At 41.4% G+C, this 21,220-nt stretch overlaps 1 protein-coding gene across 6 annotated transcripts in view; it reads right to left on the bottom strand.

Moving 5' to 3' along the window:
• The window catches only part of CRACDL (CRACD like), a 63,658-nt gene that overhangs the window by 9,808 nt on the left and 32,630 nt on the right, over positions 1-21,220 (bottom strand). For 5 of the 6 annotated variants that reach the window (XM_068182719.1, XM_068182717.1, XM_068182713.1 and 2 more), the window contains 7 exons: positions 15,358-15,434; positions 14,215-14,377; positions 11,065-11,200; positions 10,536-10,700; positions 9,853-9,921; positions 6,476-6,703; positions 3,153-4,731 (listed from right to left, as the gene is read on the bottom strand). In XM_068182719.1, coding sequence (XP_068038820.1) covers positions 3,153-4,731; positions 6,476-6,703; positions 9,853-9,921; positions 10,536-10,700; positions 11,065-11,200; positions 14,215-14,377; positions 15,358-15,424 — 2,407 coding nt within the window. In that variant the 5' untranslated portion in view covers positions 15,425-15,434. The remainder of the gene's footprint in view (positions 1-3,152; positions 4,732-6,475; positions 6,704-9,852; positions 9,922-10,535; positions 10,701-11,064; positions 11,201-14,214; positions 14,378-15,357; positions 15,435-21,220) is intronic. The other variant, XM_068182718.1, reaches the window with a different exon arrangement.

A 21,220-nucleotide genomic window follows, 5' to 3' on the forward strand; every position in this document is an offset into this window, starting at 1 on the left:
AGAAAAACACTTCTCTTGTCATTCCAGAGCCTGTATTTGTCAGACAATATACACCAATTTCATTCACCATAACATCCATGTTCTTCCCTGAGCACTTTTGCTCTTTTCAGAGGATGTCTGCCCACTACAGCTCCTCAGTCACCGATTTTTGTTTATCCTAATATGCAGATTCAGACAAGTATTGCTTATGGTTTCACTGCTGTAATAACCTGCTAACATATGGTAAATGTTTCTGCCCTTTACAGGATTTATAGCAACGTGTATCAACTCCAAACAACGCAGCTTAACCTTTTAAATCTTGCAAGGACTTGTGCCTTTAGCTCCAGAAACTTACAAATGACTCCTCCTGGGGTGACTAATTTCACACAGACATTCAAGGGCTCCCTTGCAGCCTGAGAGAGGTAAAGCAATCCCTTATTAGTTCCTCAGAAAGCTCTGGGGTGCAGGAGTGCTGCTTTCACCTGGCATGGTAAGCCAGCATCCCATCAGCTCTCCCGTTCCTTTGGTACCAAGAGTGCTGAAAAGCTAAAATGTGAACTGAATGAACCGCACTGCTCCTGCTGTCCCCAGTGACACAGCAAACTGACTGTTTTGAAACGAGTGTGCATGAGAAGGGAACTGAATCCCCTTGTATCACCATTTCACAGCTTGTCTTCTTGTGCAGCACACAGATTTCCTAACACGCAGTGGGAAGAAGCTCCCTGACAGCATCAAAAGCCAGCATCTCCTGATGGTGACCACAGCTCTTTGAAAAGGCTGATGAAGTCAAGGGCTGGGAGAGGGCTGGATGGGTGTAAGGTAAAAAAAAGAAGTGAGTGTCCAAGCAGATCCGGAAGCCAGAGATGCCTGATAAGACACATGTGATCCATGAGGGGCTGTGTTGATTGTGTTTGTCAGATTTCTTCTGTTTGCAGTTGAAAAGACGTGGTCCTGACTCACTGACCCGAGGGAAACTTTTCAAAGAGCTTAAAATTATGTTCGGGCAGGGCTATTGCCCTGCCAAGTCCTCATCGCATCCCATGACTCTCCTGTGCCTCACAGAGGGACATAATTTTTGGGGTTACTGTGCAACCTTTCCAAATAAAGCTGGTGTGGTTCCAGGGCACTCAGAGGAGGTGGGCATACCTCATTCACCCCTGCCTTCAGGTGGCCAGGTCAGGCTGATGTGGCAATTAGGCACAGGAGGTGCTTGGTCAGGTGTCTAAAGAAGGCAGTAGGTAAGGAAGAAAACTAATTGCTATCACAGACCAATCTGAACCATCATTTTAAACAACCTCAGACCATACAGATTTGGTGTAACACTCTCAGGGAGAGGGGAACAGAGCAGGACGTCTTAACCCTGTTTCAAACTCCAGGTGCATGCATCTCTATCAGGGAGACCAAGGCACAACCTCTCACAGATCCTATTTTGCAGAAGGCAGTCCTGCATCTCAGGGTAGAGTCTCCTTCGTTCTAGGGCTGAGGAGCCACAGGAGAAGCCTGAAGGAGAAATGTGCTCCCTGGCTTCATTTCTTCCCCTTCTTCCTTCTCCAGCACTCATTGTCTTTCACTGCAGGAAGACATTCCAGTCCATCTGCAGGCACTCTGGGGCTCAGCAAGAGGGATGTGATAAAGGGCTGTGTGAGAGAACACTGTTACTCCCACTGCTCTCCTCCATACCCTGCTAGAACAACCCTGCTATGCTAGGTCTCCTCCTCTCTTGTCCCAGTGTGACCCTCCCCAAGATCTCTGTCCACCAGAGATGTGGGCTACTACAACTAATCAACTAAGGGCAGCATAGAGGGGAAAATGCCTTTAAAGGGAGTGTTGGGATTACACATACATATGTATATCCTGCCTTGCTTGCAGGGTGTGGGGAGGCTCTGGCTGCATGGCTGTGGGGACCGCATCCAGCTATGGATCTTAAAGAATGCTCCTTTATGAGGACTGGGAGAGCAGAAAACCGTGAATGTGGCCAAAGTCCTGCAAAAAATGTCTGTGATGCTGCAGCAGAAGACAACTGGAATCAGATGTCACTCAGGGCATCAGTAAGAGACTTTTGTCACCCTAGAGGACAAGTGGCGTCCTGTGCCCCGAGACCTTCTGTTTTGGTGTTCCCCTACTCCAAAGCTCAGAGACAGACCCCAGTCAGAGAAGAGCAACCAGGAAACTCTGCAATGGCCCAGAGACAGCCTACTATTTACTTGGCCAGCATCTTCTCGCATTCATAACATCAAACCCATGCCCATAAAGGTCCAGGACAGGGAAGACGTTTCTTCCACATATCAGAAGACCTAAAGTTTTATTTTTTCCCCTCTCAGCTGTTCTCTGAAGTGATGAGCAGAGGTCTCCTGCCAGAACTGCTTGCGTGTGCTTCACCTAACTTGTTTATTGTCATTGAAAAGACTCCAGACAGTGGTGCCACTTCCAGTCTTTTCTGTTCTCTGCCTGTAGTCCACAGTGTATAATTAGTCTCTAGAGGTCTGATTTTTTTTTTAATCTCTAACCCAATTATATAATACAGACAACAGGGTAAAATAGAACAATCTGCAGTAGACACAATCTTATGGTCTCTCCTGGCTTTGAACTCCAGGAAGCTGCAGGGTTGTTAATTTTTGTTTTAAACAAGGAACGAGTAATGATAAAGACAGATAAATTAATAGGAAAACCTCACAGGAGGCAATAAATAAGAGGAGTGTTTACCATGGTAAGCAGCGACGGGGCCTCATTGCATTTCTGCCTCAATGCTATGGTGAAAAAGAAGGCCTAGAGGTCTGAGTCACTTGTCCCACACAGGGCACTACACTTAATATGTGCTCTTGGATTTTGAACTGCCATGCAGCAGCTCTAAAAGGGGACACTTAGTGGCTTGCTATTTCTGTTTTCCAATACGTGCTAGTGTACTTTATTTTTTGAGTGTCACTTTGAACATCCTTTAAACAATACTCTGAAATTCAAAAATCAGAGGTAAAAATATCTTATTCTGTCTGCTGTTTCTTCCCTGCTTTTTGATAATCTTTTCAGCATGGGAAAATAAGGGAGCAACCTCACTGAAGGCAGAGCCATCAGCTCGTGCTCACCAGGCAGACACAACAGTGCTGCCTCATGCTCTCTCACATGTAAGGTCACTCTTTGCAAGTGAAGGTAACTTCATAAAGTTTTGGGACTCTTACCAGGCACTTTACAAGCAGTTGACTGTTTCTCCAAGTCTCTGTCTTCATTTCTGGATTCAGGAGAGTGAATAGCTTTGTCCTGCTTCTCCTTGCTCGCAGTAGTGTTTGGAATGGTTATGCTTTGCAACACTGGCTTTTTAGGCAATGGAGGTTTGCAACTAAGCTGTTCAGACGACTTTGCTTTGGGTTTGATCTTCTCATTTAAAGAATCACCAGTATTTGTACTGGCTGTTTTTCTGATCTCTGCCTTATCACCTCTTAAAAAGGAAGGCAATCCCTCATTTTCTAACTTAAATTCTGCACTGTATCTTTTAATCCCTTTTGATTCTGGTGGTGAGTTGTCTTCATATTTCAAGGACAGCGAGGTGGATCTAAGTTTCACTTGAAAAGGAGTTTTATCTTTAAAACTTGGCTGATTCTGAGATACCACTGAAGAATTGCTTGGCATTGGTACTGGATCAACAGCTGGGGAAACATAACTGGCCAAACTTTCTGTAGGTTGGCCTGTGTTCTCAGAGTAGGACTCTGGCAGCAAAGTCTCCTTTTTGCTGCTACTTTTTTCCTCATCCAGATCTGATCCCTTCTGGAAGTCGTCTTGCCACTTCTCATTTCTTGAGGAGACCTTTGCTTTGGACAGGAAGAATCCAGTATTTAATTGGCCTTCCAACTCTGATCTTTCTGGGAAATACAGGCTTCTGGTGCTTGGTCTCTCCCATGCAGAGGAAACAGAAAACTTTTTGAAGGCATTGTGTTCATTGACTGCTTTCTCAGCTTTCCTCCCCAACTGTTCCTCCTTGTGGACCAGTGACTGACTGTTCTCCTTATTAGAAGCATTTGCCTCCTGTGCAGTCTTTATTTTCTCTGGAGAGCAGAAAGTAGATGACCCCATCTGCACTGAGGAAGCAAGATGTGAAACATGGAATGAGTCTGTGGGCTGGGAAGGACCCATGCAAAACTCCTTGCTGGACTCTGACAATAGAGTAAACCCTTTGTCTTCCCCTTTATTACAGGGCATTTCCACAGGTACCTGATCATCCTTCTGTTTATTTTCTTTTGACCTTCCCAGGCAAACAATACTATTCTTACTAATTGAAATATTTTCTTCAGAAGGTAATTTATTTAATGGAAACACAGTAGGAAGCTCCTTATTTTCTTGATTTACCATATTGATTGACCCATCCCCAGACAACAGAACCAGCATTTCTGAGGAATCTTCTTGCTTTTGTACTTCTCTGTTTGAACTGGAATAGGAAGAAGTTGCAGAGTCTTTGCCTTCTGAGGGCAGTGAGGACTCAGACTCCTCACACGTAATTTCCAGTGCTGGTTGGCAGTCCTCTGGCTCATTCTCTGGTAGCAGGGTTTCCTGTACAACAGCAGACTCGGAAGCAGGTTGAGTCATCACTGGTCTCAAAGCAGAGGGGAGGTCCTCAGGCACTCTGGGCTTTGGCCAGGAAGCCACATCCTGCGTTGCAGCTGTGCTGCATGGCAGTTCTTGATTGTTGGGCTTGAATACAGCATCATCCTCTTCTTCTTCCTCTGGGGTACAGCTCAGATCAGTCAGAGATTCAGACTGAGTCCTCTGTAAAAAAGAAATCCAGAAAGCCCCATCACCATGTACAGCTTCACTTTTTTTCTTATTCACCATTACATTTTCAGCTGAGACCTTAGAGAGGAAGGCAATACTTGCCTCCAGTGCTGTGCTTGCAGTTTCCTTAACCTAGAGACTGGATGCTTTTTTAATTAAGCAGATCCTGGAATAATGCATTTAACCAATATAAAAGCAATGTGTGACATTTCCTTCTGCACAACTAGTGCTTTCATACCCTTGTAGATGGGAAATCCATCAGAACAATGGCCATTGGACTGTCCTTGGCAATTGATTCTCCAGAGCATACTGCCTGTGTTGTGCTGCTCTTGGGCAAAAGGCAACACTTGCAAGAGAAAAATCTGTCTCTTTGTATTTTGCTAGTCCATACTAGCATTTAAAATAAAACATCCCATTCTTTCTTAAGTATGACTCTGAAGAGGAAAGGGTACATAGAAGCAAGAGCAAAAGCCTAACAAATCCATCCTGTTATGACACTCCATTCCAGCTGAGTATCTGCCCCATGTGGCAGTCTTGTTTCTAATCCCACTGTCGTACAGCATTACAGCCTTGCTTCCTTTGTGTAAAAGTTTTCTTTTTCTTTCAAGAGTTAAACTATTTGATAAAAGTTTATAAATTCATACAATTTAAAATAATATAAAAGTTTATATAATTCATATATAGTTTATAAAAGTTTATAAATTCATATGTAGTTATCTGTGAGGTCTTGTGATTAAACTTGATGTGGGGACTGGCTAAGTACACAGGATTATTTGAAAGCACAGTACTGAGCTGCTGAATATGCCTTTTCATATGGTGCCTGTATTAGCTCACTGTTTCCCATAGTTTGCTGGGTAAATATATACTTTGGATCTAGGCCCTAATTCTAAGAACACAAAACCTGCACTTTAAAGATATTTTAAGGTGCTTGCAACTTCTTGTTTTGTAAATGCAATTGCAAAAAAACCCCAGCTGCAATGCCACCTGCTTTCACAATCCATATACACAAGAACATAAAAGCAGAAGATATCAGTTAGCCAGAAGCAAGGAGCACAAGCAGAGTTGGGCAAGAAAATATTAAAAATAGTTTTATCCAAACATGTGAACACTCTCTGTGGGAATCCAGAAGGGCTCAGTCAGCTGGCAGTTACAGGCAGTCTGGACAAAGCAATCGTGTTTTAGCAACAATGTTAGAATGGAAAAGAAGGATTGATCGCTGAATTATTGCTTTATGTGTTTTTTTAAATAACTGGTCTCATCATTGTGCTGCTCACAGCGGTGCTCTACCAAGCTGAAAGGTCACTCACAGATTTAGAGAAATACAGAACATCAGCTAGTAATATTTTGAGACAGAGGGAATAATATTTCTGGTCGTAGGCAAGCCAAATTCATGGTTTTACTGTATTTAAAACATTGGGGAAAAAAAACACAAACAATAAAGTATAAATTCTGTAGTAAAAGTTGAAAGTGCTAAAAGAGAGAAAGGAAAAAAAGAAATAAAGAAGAAAAACTAAGCTATGCCCTTCACAAAATGTGACAAGGGATCAGATAAATTGTGTTTAGGATGGTTTAGGAAAAAAGATGGTTTTGGTTCTTTTTTTTTAATATTATACACTTTTTAATAGCCTTTTAAAAATAGTATGCACTTTTGTTTATCATATCTGAGTTTGTAGTAAAAAGTCCAGTAAGAACTTTCTTGTTTTGTGTCAAAAGTGATACTGTTTATTTTCACATGTACCTGAGAAAATTTTCTCATTCTACTGGATCTCTGGTTCCGGGGTTTTATTAAAAGCTTATGTTTAGCAGCAGAATTATCCAAGAAAGCTGAAAGCTCAGGTGGAGTGTCAAAATTGGCTGTAGGGGAGATGGTACTGTCAGATGTCCGGGGAGACCCAGTTTTGGTACTTCCATGCCTAGTGAACAGCTGACCATCTGTAGAGCGAGACCTAGAAGAACCCAATGTAACCTGAAAAAAAAATATCCCCAAATGGAGAATCAAACAAAGAAACAAAGACACGAAAAATAGCAATTCTACAAATAAGTAGGCATATTTTTTACCATTTTAAGTTTTTTCTCTTTTTCTTTTTGACATTTCTTTAAAACACATTGCATTTCCTAATGTTGTATGTGATGTACTGGTGTTAGCAATTCTGCATTTTTACCTACTTGACTAATGATATACTGTCCAGTGGGAAGGAGCAAATCCCATCTAACTGGAAGATCTAAAGCACACAAATACATGTCCAGCATGTATGAAGAGTACCCAGTTACAGAACAGAAAGGGCCATTTTCCTTTCTGGGTCTGTCCTCCAGCATCTTTCTCTAGGCTCCTATCCACAGTTGTTTTGTGCTGAGCATCTTTAGCTTCTTGTGTGTCAACAGGTCCTTCCAACTCTATAATACCCTCCCCCAAAGACAAAAAAATTAAGAATTAGTGGCATTGACACTTAAGTCAGCTTGTGTTTTTACCTCATGTATTTATATCTGCATTTAATGGAAATGTAAAGTTTCATTTGTAGACTATTCTGGGGAAGGAAGTGATGGATAATTCCTACTAGAAGCCAATAACCCATCCAGAAACAGCTCCTGAATGCTGCAAGGGGTGTCATACTTTCATGAAGCTGGAATTCAGCTTGCCTGTGAGCTTCAACAAAAACTACCCTAGTTCCAGGGATGATGCAAAAAGAACACTGTAAAATTTATTTTAAATAAATAAACTCTAAAAAGGATTCCTCCTTCCTCTCCAATTCAGTTTTGTATATAGGCAAAATGGTATTTCCAAACTATCTGTCACAGAATTAACATGACCTCTGACAACTCCTGACAGCACTCCCTTTGTAAGCTTGAAATTCTGGTCCATTTCTTTGGAGGCCATTTCCTCCTTTGTCATGCTTCCTTTTGTGGGCATTCTTCTTTTTTTCTGGAAGTGGTATTTTACGAAGAAAGTTGGATGGGAGAAGGGCAGGGCAGGTTGGTGTTCATTTTATTTTGGAAGGGAAAAAAGCATCAGCAATTTCTGCAAGCAGAATTCTGCAGTATGCACTGCAGCCCAAAGATACTCTGTAGTGTAGTGAGGGCTTTCTACAGCTTGCTCAATGGCCGGGGGAAACTCCCATTGATTTTAGCAGAGGCTGGATCCACACCTTCTAATCATACTTAAGAAAAAGAAGGTAGCTCAGACATGCTGAATAATGGATGCTCTCATTAATTTTAACTCTACAATATCTGCAGTCTAGTGGTCAAACATGACTAATGTACAACACCCGATAGGTGGCTGCATTATACATTAGTACCTAACAGTGAATACATTGACATTTCAGCTCCATGATAAAAACACAGCACATGTTCTCTTTCAAAGCACGTCATTATTTGCCCGCCTTTCCTCTGGCTCCTGCTTTTCTTAGAGAACTTTGCATGTCTTCTCCTTGGCAGCGCTCAGTGTTGGCTATTACACCGGAAAATCCAAAATCTGCTTTCTTACTTGAATTTCAGCAGCCTTAGTGAATGCCAGCTCTGAGCCAGCTGCAGAAGTTGTTTGTCCCACGAAGTTTGGCTTTGACAAAGCTTGCTGGAGAAGGAAAGAGTTGGCAGACCCCTTTCTCCAAATCTCATGTGCACATGGCTCAGTCATCCTTCAGCTGGTCGTGCTGGGTGGCACAAGGTGGGGGGCCGGGAGGAAACCCCATCCCCAAAGCCCAGACAAGAGAGTTATGATTCCTCTCTTCAATCCAGAAAAGCTGCCAAGACACAGCAAGGTGTCACTGCTGCCCAAAACCTCAGGACTGGGTCATGCAAAACTCCTCAGCCCTGTGAACTGGTCTCCTCTGACTTCTAGAAGCAGGGCTAACTTCTCTGAAATGCCAGGTAGTAGATCCTGTGGCTTGGGAGGAAAGCCTTTAGATGGAACTGCATTCTGGCTGCACTCTCAAACTGGCATGGGTTGAAGAGAACTCTGAGCTAAATGATAGGGCAGGTGGAAAAAGCTAAACAGCTGTGTAGTCACCGCCACGACTCAAGAGTCAGCAAGTGAGTCAGAAAGTAATGTTAATGGAACAACAGGGAGACATAAATCCTCTTTTAGCAAACATGTGTCTGGACTGGGCACAATTACAGTGAGCCCGCAACAGCTTTCAAGAAATACTTCTTTCATGAGTTCTGTTGTTTTTATTTTAAGAATAATAATATTGCACTGCATATAAGCAGTATTTTCAAACAGCTTCATGTGGAATCTGAGAAGTAAGGCCAGAAATCTTTGCTGAGCCCTGCTGCAGCTGGTCCTGAAATACATTTTGCATATTTACCAAGAAATGGTCAGCTCAGGACTAGTTTTTCTATTTCATTTCTGCAATTTCCCTCCACCCCTCCTCCTATTCCTAGAAAATGCTCTTCCCTCTACCCCCTGTGCTGTTTCCACCATGACTCCAGCTGTGGACAGCTAAAAGGGACTCTTCAGAGCTTTCCAAATCAGCCCTTTAATCAGCCAGAACGGCTGGCTTCTGATTGAAGAAAGCCATCCATGTGCCTATACTTGAGCTCTGAAAAACATCACTTCAGCAAAATTCACAGCCATAATCCAACTGAAGGCTGAACTCAGACTCCTAAGCAGCAATGTCAGCCACTATCATCAGGCAAACACTTTCTGTGTGTCAGTGTGAGGTAACTTTGTACTTAAAGCAGGGTCTGGGCAGATTTCAGAGGATCTAGAGCTGCTCCCGTCTCTTCAATAAACTTTTTCCATTATCCTGCGTGTAACTCAAGCAGCCTTTACTGCAATTTCCCATCTTTGAAAATGGACACTACTTCAGTGTCTAAATCTGGCTGGTCGTCCTTGGAGATTAAATCATATCTATAAAGTTTGCTATGAGCTTTTCTAGAGACATTAATTATTATCAATGGGATAATAATGGGATGACTTTTCATCAGAATAATGTTGGTCAATAATCATAGTTTTTTATGTTAGACAGACAGACATTAAAACAGCAAACAGGCAGGCAATTACATGCACACAAAGTTGTTTTTTGCAGCAGACAGTCAACAAAATAATTTTTTTTAATACTTCTTTTAAAAACTGCTATGGGCAATTACTTGTCCCTTAATACATTTGGCAGAAGTTACCTGTTCTTCTTCTTCACTGCCTGTTCCAGCTAAACTCAAAGAGCTAAGGTGCTTGTGAGAGTCAGAGAACTGTGGGATGGAATGAGGAAGAGATTCAGTAAAAGATGGCAGACAAGGTGGATATAATCACAGAAACCATCTACACAAAGTGCACAAAGGTACTGACAATGTAAGTTGTTTTTCTCTACAGTCTTAAGGATTAGCAAGGACACTGCAAACATGAAGTATAAGACATGCAGGTAAAGAATGAAATAATGTCTAACAAAATTACCATTTAAGAAAAATCAGATTATTTTATGTTTCTTTTTCCAATGGCAACCTAGAAGAACATTAGAGAGTTCTCTTATCAACACACTCAAGGGGAATACAGATTTTTCAGCCTTAGTTTTTTATGCCTGGCAGCTCTTTGTAGTCTCTATTAAAAAACACAGCATTCCCATGCATGCACACAATCACATACTCTTCTTCCTAGTTCTGTATTTTCTGGTGTGATATTTATGTTTTAATAGGAACATAGATTCTAAGTAGCTGTTTACAGAGAGAGAGAGTTTTCCCAGTTTGAGTAAGGTATTTCTGAATTGCTCAGAGGTAAACTAGGGATATGTAAAACTTTATTCTGCCATCCACACAAAGGTAAAACAAGTTATTAAACACTCATTTTTGTCAACACTGGAACTACTTACTCGTGTTCTCATGCCTGAGCTTAGGCTTTCATGAAGCAAAGCCATTTCTGGAGGGCTCCTGGGTAATCCATCATCTTCAGAGCTGGTCCCAGCATCCTCTGTTCGCTTTGCGTGAAGTCCAACTGGCGGTGGAGGTCCCAGTTTCATGGTAGGCTGGAGTTTCATCTTCAGCGTGGCATAAAATACATTAGCTTATGATAGTGATGGAGGTTTCCCAGAACATTTTGTTAGCTGAGGTCAATGAGTTACCATTATTTTAACTTCACAACTGAATGATCCAGGGCACGGGACATCTGACTTTACACATTCTCTTAGGGAACCAAAAAAACTACCCATTTTTCAGCCATCATTTATGTAGAACCAAAATGGGACACTGCTGTCTCATTAACAAATGCAACATTTGATGTAAACGGCAGACAGATATTACTTACTAATCAAACATTCAACCACAAATACTATAAAAAAAACTCAAGCCCAGAAAGACATTCCATCTCTTGCATTTGAAAAAAATATATATTGTCCAAATTACCTGTAAAGCTCTAATGCGATCAGAAATGTTTTCTTGAGAAAACACTCTTACTGGCCTTGCAGGCTCTTGCCCAGTCTCAAGGATGAAAATGCTATCATGTGACAAAGCTCTGCTTCCCATAATGCCTTTATGTGTCCTAGAATAATATAACAAATGAGTGAAAACATGCTAACTTCTTGCCATTTCTCTTAATTCAAGGGGTATACTGAATGTGGAATGGGAGACAGGCATGCACAGCATCACAAACAAGATTCCAGACTTCCCCATGAATACAGCCATTCAGGATAACCTAAGTAATACCTTTAAAAACCAAAAAAAACCCCCAAAAAAATTGTAAATGCTGTTATCTGTTAGGTTAACAAACTGAACCAAAAAAAAAAAAAAACTGTAAATGCTGTTATCTGTCAGGTTAACAAACTGAATCAAAGTTAAAGACAGTTTAACCCCAGAAGATGAGTTATGTCTTATGGAAAAAGCTACTGCCCCTTGGGTGAAAGCCAGCAGCTGGGTGGTGTCACAGTACCACAGGCAAGCCCAGGTGCAAAGTGGAGTTCACATAAACTGAGTCTGTACTGAGACTTCTTGCTAATGTAAGACCATGTCTTGCAAATGAATGACCACTGCCACAGGAAGAATAAGCATCTTTTACTATCTAAATGTGCTACAGTATTTTTAATATATTTCTGCCATATAGCTCATTAGCAAAAAACATTTCAGGCAATGTAGTCCTCATATGGAATCCTCTGTGTAAATCCTTAAAAGGTGCTGTGCTCTGTATCAAGATCCCTCGAATTTTCTCTTATGAGCCTGTGGGACACGTTTTTTCATTGACAATCTTTGTGGCCTAGCTGGGGGAAGTAGGAGATGCTTTGTGGTCAGTTTTTCTCATATTCTCTTTCCTACTACTGACGTATATGTTACGTAACTTCTTTTGCAAATGGTGCGTGTGGGGTATGAGCACCTTGCTTCCTTATGGGAATGGTAGAGGAGGCCACAGACAGACAGCTACCTGCTAGGAGGTTTCTTGTGCTCATTTTCCTCAGCTTAGCTCGTACCCTTACTGAGAAGGGACAAGAAATGTGTGCACGCGGTATTTTTTAAGAGTACCTTTTTCAAATTTTTTAAATCAGGGAGCTATGAAATGGTAAATGAGTGCAGAATAGAGAATTGTTTGGGTTTGTGTAACTAGCAAGTGAATTGAGCAGAAACGAAAAAAGAACTGTATTTCTGGATCCTAGATACTGTCATAGGGACATTGAAGAAACAAAAACAATCATGGCAGACAGTAACATTTTCCCCATAGTGGCTGCTATAAATATATTTGATAAAACAATAGCAGGAAGGAGTTGATCTACATTCTTGCTGCAGAAGGAAGGAAAGCCCGCTACTTCTGCTGAATGCATTAGAGACATTAGAAGAACAATTCATCTGAGTGCAAATGTGATCTCTGCAATGCATCCAAGGTCAGACAATCTGTAGCAATTTGCAGAGTAGGTGCCCGTCAGGGCTGCAGTGGTGCCCCACGCACCAGCACTCAACAAGGGCGGCAGCCACACAGGCAGTGTTGCTGCATGGGCACATTTATCCCAGCATTCCATCCTCATTTCCTCTTTCTAGCTGATGCACCCCTCCCGGACACATAATGGAGGTACCCTGCATGTCTCCTCAGATTAAGAGAGTTCAAATTAATTTTCCTTCCTTGCAAATAATTTCCTGGTCGTTGTCTAAATAAATATTAAGAAACAGTAAAGTAACAATGTTTCAGGTTACAGCACGGGAATAGAGCCAGAACAGCCAGAGATGGCACCCACTCAGACATGACCTTGTTAAGCCACACATGGGGGAAAGAAAATCTCACCATCCATGTCTTACAAGATGTAATAAGTTGTCAAGCAACAGCACCTCACACCACCTGGTGCTGCCAGCCCAGAACTCCAAGGGCTTCAAGCTCTACTAACTAACATTACTATTGCCAATGCCATGAAAGCAAAAAGAAAGAAAAAAAAAAAAAAAAAACCAAAACCAAACCATCAAAGAAGAAAAAAAATATTGTTAGTAATTTCTTTTGGTTGTTTGGCGCTGCCTGGTGGCCACATGGAATAATGTCGTTTTAAATGGCCAGGATGGTTTCCTTTCCCATTCCTGGACACAGCAGCACCCCTTGCTTGAGGACCAGGAGGTTTCTTCTGAGAGGCACAGCATCCACCAATGCGAAGACTTGCTTTATAGTTATCGAAGAGGCTCTTCAGTCCACCTCTCTGTCCAGAGACATATCTCAGTGTTTGGACCGGGTTTCTCATGGTTATTTTTCATAGTGGGTAACATGAACACAGAGTTCTCAGAGGCAAAGAGGTACACAGGATGGGACTCATCTGGTCTAACTTCAGACATCAAATTGCAGCCATTTACATTGGAGGTGGTTATCCCAGGCTCCTGTTTACATTCAGTGGGGAGACAGAGGCACCTCCAGAGCCTATTTCACTCACAAGGGTGATACAGTCTTTGTTAGTAATGCTGACTTCTCTCCGATTATAAAAGGCAGCTGGTAAGTAACTGTCCCTGTCCATGGTGGAGAGGCTGGAACTGGATGATCTCTAAAGACCCTTCCAACTCAAACCATTCTATGAGTCTGTGGTTCTAGAACTCAAATGCAGACATTTTTCCTTTGGTCAGATGAATCCCATGTACACAGAGGAAGAAAGGCTTCAGAGCCTCTGGTTCCTGCTGATTCAGTTACAGTCATCCCACTACTCCTTCCTTGCTTTCAAACCCTGGCATAAATGGTTAGTCATCTGACTTTCTCTAACAATCCTTAGTAGTTACATTTTAGGGGCATTAGACAATCCTGGTAGGATATAAACCAATTATCTAATTCCTTTTTGAAGATGGGAATTACATTCTTTTGCAATTATAACCCAAGGCTTATTTATTATTAAATGAAAGCTTTTTTCATTAATATTTCTTGCTACACCCCACCCAATTCCCTTCTGATTGGCCTTGCATCAACCATTTTAATTTGTACTTTCCTGGGAAAAGCAACTATTTGAAAATACAGCATTATGAACAAGGGGAGGAGGCAATTTTGGGGTGTCTTTAATCTACAGACATTGTAGAAATTTTGTATTTGTTTACCAGAGTCCAAAGACTTACTCAAGTTCATCTTCAGAATCAAAACTAGTGCGCATGTCACGAGAGGCCCCGACATCATTTGTTGACTGGCACAACTTCAGACTGCTGCTCACAGAAGATGTCTCTTTCCTTTTCTTTTTACCAAAAAACTTTTTGAAAGATTTGAACTTCGATTTTTTCTTTCCTAAGGGAAGAAACATAAAGAAGAAACAACAAGGAGCATGTTCAAATTTTTGAGAAATAACATTTCTTTATAATTTTTTGCAAAATAATTTTTGCAAAATATATTTTTGCAAAAGTGGATTTTCTCCTGCAAAGGGTAACACAGTCCACTGTTGCATTAATGTCTTTCAAGACTGTACGGATAGCATGAAATTACTGTTATCTTGGGATTACAATGTTTATGAGACACAAGAAATAACCAATGGTGGAGGATCATTCCTAATAGAGTTTCTACTTGCCTCTTGAGGTAATTAAACTGTGAAGGAAAAATTTTGTCTTAACTGCTTGGGATATGAAAAAGAAATTATTACTTGGAAACCCACTGCCTTTGTTCAGCAAGCTAATAAGTGATGATATGAACAACGCTACCAAAACCAATTTAAATGTAGAAAAGGCATACATAGGTGAATGCACAGTGTTGGGAGGCTAATGCTTTTAAAATGTTGGGTTTATAATGCATCGAGTATATTTTAAATGTTGATTACAAGATTCAGTGGATCACAAAGTAGTTATCTGGGAATCAAGCAATAACCATGAAAAGCAATTCTAGTCAGCTCAGTGAGGAAAGACCTAAATTAGGATCAGTTGCAGCTCTGTGAAGGAAACTATTTCAAATTAAATCAGTGTTTTCCACAAGAATTCCAACAGCTTGTGCCTGGCCTGTTTAAGTTGACATGACAGTACCACGAGGCATCCCTATCAGCATTTCATTCACTCTTGGATCTTGTTAGGTAAAAAAGTTAGCCTGGTCACAAGATGCTATAAAAATCTTATTTCAAGCCTCTGAAAATGCTGAAGACATGTAACAGCTCTTGGAAAAAGGGAAGAGAAAGGCAGAATGCATTCTCTAAACAACCAAATTTACTTCTATGAAAGAGCTAAGGCATAAAAGCTCCAGAAGTCACAGCACTTTTCATTCACCAGGCAAGGGAGAAATTATACCTGAATTGTCCTCTCCATCTCCTTCAGCCTCTCTCATCTTAGGGTCCATTGTCCTTGAGGAACTCATGTGACAATCACTAGAGGTACAAAAAGTGTTAGTTGTATCAACAAAATAACAGTGCTTCACTATATATGTGTACACATACATACAGCAAGTTGCTAAAATATAAAGATATAGAATAGAATATTACGTGTATGCTTACATGTCTCCATACATGTTGAAACATGGATGGGTATATTATATATAAATATGCATAAAATGTACATAATATATAAAAATATCCCATATGGTACTTATTAGGCTATAGAGAGGTATAATAGATTGCACAGATTATTTCCACTTTCAGTAGACCATAGTACATGGCAGTTTAGTCGACCAGCCTCTTCTATCTGAAGACTGACTTTGGTGAATTCTTGAATGCTTCTAAAAATATGTATCAGGGGAGGTGGGCTTCTTTGAGTCTCCCTTTCTCAGCCCATTTGGGACCAGAGACAAAATGACAAAATTACAGCATTTGAGCAAGTGTACAAGTTACAAGAGTAGAGAATCCCATGTATTTTCCCCTTACTTATATCAAATTTGAAGTATTCCACAGATTGTGGTTTTTCTTCTTTCTAAAGAAACTTGGGGAAAGGTAGTGATTCTTTCCATTCCCTTCTTTTTGGATAGATAACAGAGTTAGGGAGAATTAGTAACAGAGAAATATGAGTAAAAATAAACCAACTGATTTTCTCATTTTCCTCTCTCTTCTTTACTTTTCAGAAGCAAAATATTACTTTGCTTATTAAGATTCCTAAACCAAAAAATAATTGCAAAACTGTACATGTCCAAAGCCTGAAGACATTAGATCTGTAATTTAAATTATATTTTTTGTGCAGTAGTCTCTTTGTGCTCTCTTTTCTTCATCTGGAGAGCCATAATTTCATGGTCAAGTGAGAATAAAGTCATGGATGCCACTGACTGGATAGTGAGCTAAAGGCTGTAGAGTCTCTCTTTGGGCTGTAATGGTGGCAGATGCTCATGCCACAACCTGGAGTGAGTAGAATGTGGCTAGTTTGATCCACTGAAGTACTGGGAGACTTAAGAAATAAGGCTTGTAAATCCAACAAGCTGGTGAAATGGAAATGAAACCTTTATTACTCAAATCTAAAACACAACACGTCACCTGAGCCATCTGCAGCCACTTGGGCTGGGCCACAGTGCACGGCTGCAGGACCTCTACTGCCTGACAGCTCCAGGGCTGCTGCACCAGTCAGACCCACAGCCTGGGTGTGAAACACCCCCTGCCACCACCCACCAGGTACCAAATCAGAATTAACACAAACATGAGGGTGAGCAACTTTTGGTCAAGGGCATCTGCCTGTGGATACCCCACTCCTGGAAGTGTTCAAGATCAGGCTGCATGGGGCTTTGAGCAACCTCGTCTAGTGGAAGATGTCCCTGCCTATGGCACAGAGGTTGAAACTAGGTGTTCTTTAGGGTCCATTTCAACACAAACAATTCTATGATTCTAGGATACTTTTATTTTTAAAGTAAATGTCCACTGGGAGGTGACAGATAAATATGTATAGTGGGCTGTGGCATACCTAGTCAATTGTTAAAGAGGCTGTCTCAGATTCCTGCTGTCACGTTGCAGTAGCAATGGCAGGAATGTAAATCAATACCTTTAAAGCTTCAGCTGTTATATGCATGCCCTGTAGCATCTATAAGCTACACACATCCAGAAGTGGAATTCTACAGTCTCTGTATAAATTGTGCATGACATAACTCACATCCCCATCTGTGGTTCATTGGCATCAGCCTGCTGCATTCAGCTGCACTCAGGTGAGGGTACATTATTTTTTATCCAAATGTTTGTATGCCATACTTCACTAGTTCTCAATAGCAAAGCCACTGGGAGATAAACCCCCACACAGTGACAATGTTTGTTGGAAACATGCAGGCAAGTATAAACATGTTCCCTCTGGCAAAATTCAATCAGATAGTATATTATATTCCTGACAAACCAGAATTATGTTCCTGTCCCAAACCTTGGCAGCCAAATTTCTAGAGAATAAAACCAATTAAAAAAAAAAAAAAGTTAGCTCCACCATAATGCATGCAAAGATTAGCGTGATTTATTTATTTAGTGACATCTGAGATCACAGACTGTTTCCACTGGATGCTCCAAACATTGAGGGACACTAATATGTGACCAGGGGTGCAGTATAGATCTCCTCTCTTAGAGTAAACAGAAGGACGCTGAACCTTGAATGGGCTCTCTTCTTGCCAGTCATGCATTTTGAAGCAAGATCCTCACTCCCTTTCTTTCCTCATGCAGCAATTCTTCAGGCCCACCATGTTTTTGCTGTTTCCTAACATTATTTAAGTATGTGTGTCTTACCCAGAGGAAGCCAGCCCTCCACTACTGTGTCTCTTGCAAGAGTACAGGGCTGGAGCCCTGGTTTATGAGAAAGAGGGAGGTGCTTGGCCACTGCATGTGTTTGTGGTCCTCATATTCCATCACCCCTGGAATCCTGGGGATTTGGTTATGTGGGGAAATCAAATTCCTGTGTTAAGGGAAGATGCAGGTCAGTGTACATCATTATTTTATATTATTTGTTCTGGATATGACCCATCCTGGGCCAGTGCTGGCCTGTTACTGAAGGAGTTGTTTCATCCACAAGAGCAAGATAAAACAATTGAAAAAACATGTGGAGTTGGGCTGTCTGGCCTCAGATTGATCCTGCTTGGTATTGTTATAATCAGAGAGAGATAACTCCCAAAGTGTGATTAGAGTTTGTGAGGAGACAAGTAAATGGAACTGAAGTACAGGAATGGAGACAGAGACCAGAGTAACATACAATGACTACTAGAAAATATTGTAATGGGTACTGTTGAGCTACAGGGGAATGACTCTCCAGAATCTCAATAATATTTTATTATTACCTATTACATTAAAATATAGTAGCAGGTGTATTTGTGGACTCAGCTGCCTCTGACATCTGCAACTATTTTAAGGATCACTTGTCAGAGTGACAAAGAGAAAATCAGAAAGATTATTATATTACCTGGGGGTTCTAAATTTGTCCAGTACGTAAACAATTTGTTACTTGTCAGCAAAACACACAAAGATTGCTTGAAAGATACTATTTTTCCATGTACTGCTTTATCCAGGGATTTCTTTGTTTAAGGGCCTTCTTGAGAGATGCCCAACTCAGGCTGTAATGCTATTAATAAAAAGTACTTTTTAAATACTTTTACAGAGGAATCTGTCTTTCAGCTTATTGATTGAGCAGAAACATAACAGAACCCAGTTATTGTGGCTGGCATGTGTAATTTCCATAACACCAGGTCCCACCACTGCTGCCAGAGTCATCCCTAGAGAGCTCAGTGTCACCTGGGGGAAAACCTGGCTGCTTTGCTGTGGGAGAGCTGCCCAAGAGACCCAGGCTGTGTGCAGGGAGGAAGGTTGTCCAGGTAAGGTAACTTTGGAGTGAGGCAGAAAGCAACCCAAGATGTGGGTCAGAGGCACCTGGGTGCAGGAGACACCGGGCACAAATACCAGAGGCCTCAACCTCCTGTGCAGGAGCCCAGAGTCTCCTTTACCCTCAGCAAGGAAATGGTTATTTTGAATTGTGGCAAATAAATGCTGTAAGTTTGGGTCAGGTAAGCACTACTGGGTTTGCAGTGGGGTGACTGTAAGGGTTTTAGTAAAAACTGCCTCTCAACTCATCACGCCATTATAAGGATCTGGTTTTCCGTTCAAAAGACAAGTTTCCAGCCTGAACACAGGGTTTGGTGTGACTGTCCCAGGCCAGTGGTGGCTGACACAGAGGAGGAGGTGACAGCAGCCCTTGCAGCAGTCACTATGTTGTGCAAACATACACCATGGCAAGGGCAGCGAGGTGCAGCCACCCGCCCCATACCAAGGATGCAGGAAGAGTTTTGTGCCTTCTATTACCAAGGGAGATTTGTTTGCATCAAGGGGTGAATGGACACATGCTACCTTAACCAAGAAGGGCACGGGGTGGGGGGGGAATCAGCAGGCAGCAGAGAGGACTGGAAGAACTTGCAAAATGCTTCTGGGCAGTGTGCTGGTGTTCAGGTTTTCAGAAAAATGCTCAAAAGTCAACAGATTCATTTTTAGCAAACCCTGGTTCTGAGCAAACACTGAAGCTGACACTTAGCCACTTGCTTGAGCACTTTGCCAAGTGATGGTTTGCATTGGAGCAATATCCCAAGACAGTGTGAAGAAATACTGGTCCTTGCTGAGCATCCAGCAGCTGCCAGAGATCCCTCTGTGATGCTCTGCAAGCCAAGCCCTGCCTGCCTTAGTGTCTCACCAAACCTAGCTGTAGACAATCATATTCATTTCCACCTTAAAATTTACTGTTGTTTTTATTAACGTGGGGGAAGCTGGGTTTCCTTTTAAATGCTTCCTTTGGTGAAAACACTGGTTTTCACCACCAGGAGATAATCCTATTTTTTTCCCAAAGAGAACCATACTATGTATATCCTCCCTTTTTCTTTCAGTATAATGTACTTTAACGGCATCTTTAGGCAGATTTTCAATCTTTCAAGCCTCTTCCTCATCATCAGCAACAAGCCCTCCAGTATTAATACATTCATCATAGGAAAGATTTGATTAAAACATGATACTTAAGAGGAGAAACAAAAAAATCCAGAGTTTACCTTTGATATGACTGTAACTGCTTGTCATTTTCTTGATGTAAACAAAGATTGCAGTTTTCACTCTGGAGCCAAGTTTTTTCACCCTCAAAGCTTTGTTTAAAATCTATAATGGTCTACAAGCTTAAGAGCTGTGCAACGAAATACTGACAAAATCCAGCAGCTTTGTATTTGGCACCCACTGGGAGGGGTGGCATTCATTGTGCACTTATGCTTGGATCTAGAGGCTTGGCTGCCGAGCTTTATCGTTTCCAGTTTCCCCAAGGATTTACTGAAGTCCATCACTTAATTAAATCATCCTGTGATCTGAAAACTCAGCAGAATTTTCATCCTAAAGAAGCAACCTGCATTGGTTCTCCCTTGTTAGCAAGGGCAAGATTTTATCACACTGCTGGCAGTCACACCCTCTTCCTCCTTTTTTCCCCACACTGTATGTGTGGTTCTTTTCACAGTGGAATACCAGAGGTACTTGGTTTATCAATTTATTATGAGCTTTTATAAGCCAAATATAATGTCTAATGACAAACTGATAAATATTACCTGTTTATAACAGTATTTTTGCTATATTGGATTTTTCCCAGCAGAGACGTTTTTCACTTTCCTTCTTCCTTCCTAGGTCCTTTTTTGATAAGCTGTGATACAAGAAATACATCTGAGACTATGCCACTGCAGGGAATAGAGATGGAATATATCAGCACAACAAGTTTTTATTTCCCTTTTTATCCCTTCCAAATGCCAGTACACTCAAAAGTGTGTATCCAAAAACCAACAGCAATTTACACCTTACTCTTTTGTATATTATCCCTTTTCTAGTAGAAACACGAGGAGTTTAAAAAATCTGAATTTAGAAATTATTTCACATGAGACGAAGAGCTGCTCTTTTCTCAGAACATCACAATATACACTATAACATTCCTACTGGTATCACACAGCCTTGAAGATCTGGGTGGGGGGGTGGGAGGAAGAAGAAAATAAAGCAGGGATTCTGGGATATAAAGAAAACCCAAATACTCAGATACTCCTCTAGCTAAGAGAGTAACCAACCCAAAACCATCCTAAGTGCCAGGAGCAAAGACTGAGGCAGCCTTTTCTCATCCTCCCCCTCTCTGAGGACTCAGACCTGAAATGAAGGCATCATCCAGAGGCCACGCAGCCTCTTCTCCTGTCACCTGGACTGCAGAAACGGGAGAG

The sequence above is a fragment of the Anomalospiza imberbis genome, chromosome 2 (genome assembly GCF_031753505.1).
Source record: "Anomalospiza imberbis isolate Cuckoo-Finch-1a 21T00152 chromosome 2, ASM3175350v1, whole genome shotgun sequence".
NCBI lineage: Eukaryota > Metazoa > Chordata > Aves > Passeriformes > Viduidae > Anomalospiza > Anomalospiza imberbis.